The sequence below is a fragment of the Tyto alba genome, unplaced genomic scaffold, assembly GCF_018691265.1.
Source record: "Tyto alba isolate M040663 unplaced genomic scaffold, T.alba_DEE_v4.0 Super-Scaffold_10, whole genome shotgun sequence".
In the NCBI taxonomy this organism is placed as follows: Eukaryota; Metazoa; Chordata; class Aves; order Strigiformes; family Tytonidae; genus Tyto; species Tyto alba.
In genome coordinates, this window is record NW_024881262.1 from 28,843,813 (window position 1) to 28,849,812 (window position 6,000).

Consider the following 6,000-nt stretch of genomic DNA (forward strand, 5'->3'; position numbering starts at 1 on the left):
CCTAGTCTCAAAATCCTTGCTCACCTCTTCTGCAGGCTCTGCGATTGGAGCGGCATGGCTGACTGAAGCCTTCTGGCGTTCACTTGTTGCCTTGGCTGGCAACTTCACCTCAGCAGAAGCTTTCTCTTTACGCCCAGAGATGGCGTAATCTAAAAAAACAAAGACAGACCGTATAAGAACATGATTTAAAAGGGAATTAGGATTTCTATTTGCATTACAGCCCATCTCCTTAATCCCACCTAAAGCAGGCTAACTCATTTCAAGTTACACACCCTTCTGCTAACAGCAGTTGGGGGTGATTTTTGTATTAGTTGGCTCATTGAGCGGTGCTTCAGAGCCGAAGCTCAAAGACTAACTCATGAGTCTGCCAGCCAGATCTGCAAAACCACCCTGCTTTTGGGAACATTCCCTGCTTCTGGAGAGGCAGCACAGGGTGCAAATTATCCTCCTCATCCCCTCCACACAGGCATGTACTCTTGCAGTTTATTAGGAGTCACCCTCGTCTAGTTGAGAGAAGCCATTCACTGAGGTCTAGAGCTACGTGAGCCTGTTCTTTTCAGTGTTAAAGCAGCAGAGACATGCAATCCCTCAGAGAGCATTTCCAAACATCAACAAGCCAGGGCTGCCTAGTAAGGGGCTATGTTAGAGACCAAATCATATTAGACAACAGCATTTGTTTGATGATAAGAGAATGGCGTTTTAGCAGACGAGGGCATAGATGGTACTACGCTCTTAGGAGCAGATTTGGCCTCCTTACTAAGACGTGTGAACCGTTTCTACCAAGAGTTGGTCATGTTGCTAAAAGGAGGAGGGACAGGGGAGCAAGATATCAATTTAATGTATTTTTCAATTGTTTTATGCTCTTAAGCCCAAAAAGCATGCTAACAGTTCAGCAGCACCAACCATTAACTAAGGGGAGGTATCATTTGCCAAGCAGTAAACTAGGGAGCTCCACATCTCCCCTTAGAAACGTCCATCTCAAATCATGGCCAACGCAGCTGGCATCCAGAGGCACTGACACGGCTGCAGGCAGCTGCATAATTCTACCCTTACACACTGTGTGGAGGGGGTATCGGAGAAAGCCTCACTGAAGAGAGCACTTCTCTACCCTGCTGCTCTCTCCTATGTCTGGCCACTGGTGCATCTCCATCTTTGCAAAACGCACAAGCCAAAACTGTCAGATTCAGACTAAACTGACTCTTCTGTTTTCAATTCAGCTTTTTTTTCCCCTCCGTCACCAAACTCATTAGCTCACAGAAATACCGTTTTTCTCTGCCAGCCATCAAATTGAAGTTACCTCCCTTCACACCCCAGATTCTATGTGATTTCTCGACATACAGGTATTTTGAACTGACAGAGGTACCCTGTGAATAGAGACAGGAGGGAGCAGACAGCTTTGATTTAAAATACTCTTTCTGCTGACATGCATGGGCTCAATGCCAGAGAGACCTGGGATATCTCCTGCTGGCGGTAAAAGTCCTGTGCCCTGCCACAGTCAAAGCAGATAACATCATACAGAGGGCTAGGCCCTATGACACACCCTAAAGCCACTGGCTCTGCAGAGGGCCACAAGGAAAGAATGGCTTGAAAAGCCACAATTTCAGTGACAATGCTGAAGCACAAAAGCCAGAATTTTCTAAGGTACATGAAACCTAAGAAAAATCAGGCACATTAAATACTTCTGTAACGTGCAATACCTGATTTTTGCTTTTTTGTTCGGGTCTGGTCAGGATCTTCCACAGGTGGCTGGATGCTGGGGAAAAAAACACAAAGAAGAGTGTTTTGCACCCACAGGTAAACTGCGAACAGGCAGACTTCCCTTCACAGGGCTCAAACTTCCAAAGTTAGTTCTCGTATCCCGAAAGTCTCCCCGTTCCATCTCAGACACACACATACACACACCCCCAACCACTACTGCTGCGCACCTCTCATCAACACCCCCCACCCCTCCCAGTCAACAGGCTGCTCGCAGAGAGCTAATTATCCCACTAAAGCACATCAGGCCTCTTTTCCTCATTCTGTTAATGCTTCCCAACGTTTTACATTTGGTGCCATCACCAAAAAAAAAATAATTAATACGTACAGTTTTCCTCTTTCCTCAAGGAAAGCAGCATTCCACAGATTAATAAACCACCTAAGTTTGTAAATCACTAGTCTGAGTTGCAAAGAAAAGTCTAAGTAGGACAGGAAATAAAAGGTGGGAAAGCAACTCACGCATACACCCACTTAAATAACTTACTGCTAAATCAGCGCTCGTGAACTAGTTCTTGAAATAATTCTTAGCTGCACCCTTTCTTACGAAGCATAAGACCAAGTATTATATCAGTTAATACAATGGTAAAGTCTCGCAAAAATTTTTACTTTGGGAACAGAATGCCAAGGTTGTTCCTAATTATTTTTTTCTATTTGCCTCCAAAAATGCCATAACAGACAGCAAGGGTTCTTTGAAGAATTCTTTGGCCTTTCTTATACAAAATAATTTCTTTTAAACTGTTATGCTCTCAAAGACTGCTGGTATCACTGCTTCTGGACTATCATCAGTTTGCATCAGGAGCACAAAAAGTAACTGGTATCTTTAACGGTACCTTTCACACAATATAAAGAATATTTGCTATTACTATGCTATCCAAGTCAGGCAGAAAATATTGCGGGGTAGCTGTTAAATGCAAGTCTATTCCTATAAAAATGTATTCTTACTCAGCATATTTGCTATTTCAGAAGGTAAAACTGAAGAAGGCAAAATATTTGTATCCTGCTGCTCAGTTTTTAGCAAGAGCTAACTCGTTCTGAGCTGCTCTTCTGTGAAAACTTTGCAGCATCAGTCTTCTGCAGGGATAAAGCACAATTCAACCTCCTCCAGGCTACGTTCTGAGATAAGCACAGTTTAAATACCTGACTGCGGTTACAATAACCGTTTTGGAACCGAAGTGCCTCTTTCTTCAGCTTTAGCAGAGCACCCAATACCTGTGAGAGTGTCATTTTGTCCTTTTTTACTTTATCAAGCACTTGGAGGTTCAGGGTTAATTTGTTCACAAGAAAAGATGAATTCGCTCTTGGTAATTCAGAAATAAGTTGGGAAATCTTTGACGTTCTGAAGTAGGCATGGCCAGGGAACACGGATGGGCAAAAGGCAAAGAAAAAAACAAATCTGTGCTCAGCTACCTCTGTCTCCGAGGTGAATGCACAACCCTGTGAAAAGGTTAAACTGTGTCACTGCAACTGGGGTTTTGCCAAGAGCCTGGGAGAAACAGGTAAGCAGTAATATTTGAAACATGCTGAAAAAATGGGACAGAAAATAAAAGCGTAATTGGAGACTGCTCTCCATGTAAAGATGCATTCATGTCCTCCTCCACGCTCTAGAGGAGACAGCACCTATTTATGCCCAGCATTTTACTTGCCTCCTTAGCAACTACAGGAAAAAAATATAAGGTATTAGGAAAACTCAGTAACTCTGGATACACCCATATACACTCAGGCTCTGTACTACTCAAAACTTCCTCCCCCACCAGTGTTGAGGACAGTCCATTAAGATTCATAACATAAATTTGTAAAAAATTCAAGTCTTCACAGGTTAACACACACACACACACCCCAAAAATAATTTCACGCTGTGCCTCAGTGGTGCAGTCCAACAGCAGCTAATGCTTATCGACTTTCCTCAACAGTTTCACCACCTCTGCCTGTAATTTTTCATCTTTCTACCATGGGAAAACCTCAAGTGGCATCAACAACCACCACCCCGTGGTTTAGATTTCTTTGAAGAGACTCACACAGGGGAGCTGGCAGCATCTTTGCCGTTTCACAGCATAGCTGAAAGACCACTGTTGGAAAAATTTCCACAGGGCAGCCTCTGAAGTCCCCTAACGCAGTTTCACTTGAATTTCACCCCCAGTTGCTTCGCCCGTCATCGCCAGCGATCTCTCAGCAAAACCGGGTCTCCTGGTCAGACCACGACGTGACAGCCAGCAGCATCTACAAAGACGCTGCGTTCAGCATGGGATTGTGCTCTGCTCAGCAGCTGCGAACCACTACTTGTGCAACAACTGGCCCTTTCCAGAAGACGCTGGCTTATTCCCATTCACTCTGGAACACGAGACACTAAGCAGAGCCTCCAGGAGCAAGAGTTTCTCCCAGAGGGAGCAACCACAGTCCCCAAAACATAACGTGTAATCCATACATCGCTCTCTCTCTTCAGGGAGATGGAAGAAGCAGGCACGGAGGCGGCTTGGCCATCTGTCACCGGGAGCTCTGGGGCATCAGTTAACGCCTGGGAGGGCATCCCCCTTTTTTCCACTCCACGTACACACCACAACCCCGTGCCACGACTTTTCTCCATCCAATACATCCCTATAGGTACATATACTGTTCTCTGCTCCTTCAATATATGCACTGCAAGCCTCCACCCCTTATTTTTCAAACCCCCGCTGTGCGGATGGAAAGCGGTTGGGGGGGCGGGGGGGGGGGATGAGGTTTGCCAGCGTACTTCTCGAGCGCATCTGGGACCCACAATCATCTCAGAGTCGCAACAGTGACCGTGGGCGCGGGGTGACCCGACAGCGGCCCGAGCTGCGGCCGGGCGGGGAGAGAAGCAGCCCCGGTTCGCTTCCCCCGCTGCCGTGCCAGGGTGGGGAAAAGCGGGGGAACCTCCGGGGAGCCCCGGCGGCGGGGCAGCCGCAGCGAGGGGTACACCCTGAGGGGGAAATCGGCCTCCACCCCCCCCACCCCCCCCCCCTCAGGGCGGGGAGCGGCCGGCTGAGGCGGCGGGCGGGCGGGCTCCGGTGTGTGTGGGGGGGGGGGGGGGGGGGGAGGTCCCGCAGGCCCCACCCCGGGGTGGGGGGGCGCTGGTGGCGGGGCGAGGCCCTCTGGAGCGGCTCGCTGACCTGGGGGGCGGCCTCTTGCGCGGCGGCGGGGCCGGGGCCGGCGGGGGGCGGCGAGCGGCGGCGAGGAGGGCGCCGAGGGCCCCCAGCAGCCATTGGTACATAGGCCCCGGCCGCCAACGGCGGCGGCGGAGGAAGTGCGCCCGGCCCCGCGCGGACGGGGCCAACCGGCTATTGGCTCCAGCCGCCGTCCCGCCGATGGAGGGGGCGGGGTGGGGAGGGGCGTTGGGGGGGGGGGGGGGGGGAAAGAACAAGGTCCCGCCTCCCCGGGGGGGGGGGGGGGCAGCGGGTGTGCGCAGACGCAGTGCCGCCCTGCCGCCCTGCCGCCCTGCCGCCGCCGGGGCGGGCTCCCCTCACGGCGCTTCACGCCCCTCACGGCGCTTCACGCCCCTCACGGCGCTTCACGCCCCTCACGGCGCTTCACGCCCCTCACGGCGCTTCACGCCCCTCACGGCGCTTCACGCCCCTCACGGCGCTTCACGCCCCTCAGGGAGGAGGAGAGGGCGGGCGCCCTCCGCCCTCTCCCCGCCCACGCAAACCCCGAGGGTCTTACCGAGCGCAGCCCCGCTTTAGCGACCAAGGGTTTGCGCTTTTGCGCTTAACGGCTCCCGCCGACCTGCGGGCCATGGCGTTGGCGCGGCGGGCCGGGGGCGGTGAGGGGGGTTCCACCGCTGCGACCGCGGTAGCCCCTGACAACCGCGGGCCGCCTCGCCGCGTTCCACCGGGAGCTGAGCGGTTACGCGGCGGCGCTTTTGGCCGCGGGCTGGGCGCCGTGGGCAGCCCGGCAGAGGGCACGGCAGCCCCACGCACGGCCTGCCCCGCCGCCTTCGCCCCTTTTTTTTTTTTTTTCTTTCCCCCCGTGTTCCCGCTGAATCTCGCAGCCGGGAGCTGGAGGGGGGGGGGGTGCAGCGGTTTGTTTTGAATCCCCGCGTGAAGGGAAAGGGGTGGCTTTTTTTTTTTTTTTATCCTCAGTTTTAGCCCCGCAAAGCCAACGCTCGGCTGTGTCACTCCTGTTTCCACCCACGGCCGCAGCAGCGGAGAGACAAGCCAGGGTGCTGAACCCGCCGGACATCATCCCACAAACTAGGAAAAAAAGGAGGAAGGCTGGCTGGCCCTTTGGGGA

At 52.4% G+C, this 6,000-nt stretch overlaps 1 protein-coding gene across 3 annotated transcripts in view; it reads right to left on the reverse strand.

Annotated features, from left to right (window-relative positions):
• SENP2 (SUMO specific peptidase 2) overlaps positions 1–5,033 on the reverse strand; it is a 25,839-nt gene extending 20,806 nt beyond the window's left edge. For all 3 annotated transcript variants that reach the window (XR_006165578.1, XM_042795822.1, XM_042795816.1), the window contains exons 1-3: positions 4,881–5,033; positions 1,698–1,753; positions 25–149 (exon numbers count right to left, since the gene is read on the reverse strand). Coding sequence is in view for 2 of the 3 variants with exons in the window: in XM_042795822.1 (XP_042651756.1) it covers positions 25–149; positions 1,698–1,753; positions 4,881–4,981 (282 nt within the window). In the remaining variant the exon portion in view is untranslated. The remainder of the gene's footprint in view (positions 1–24; positions 150–1,697; positions 1,754–4,880) is intronic.
• Between the last annotated feature and the right edge of the window lie 967 nt (positions 5,034–6,000).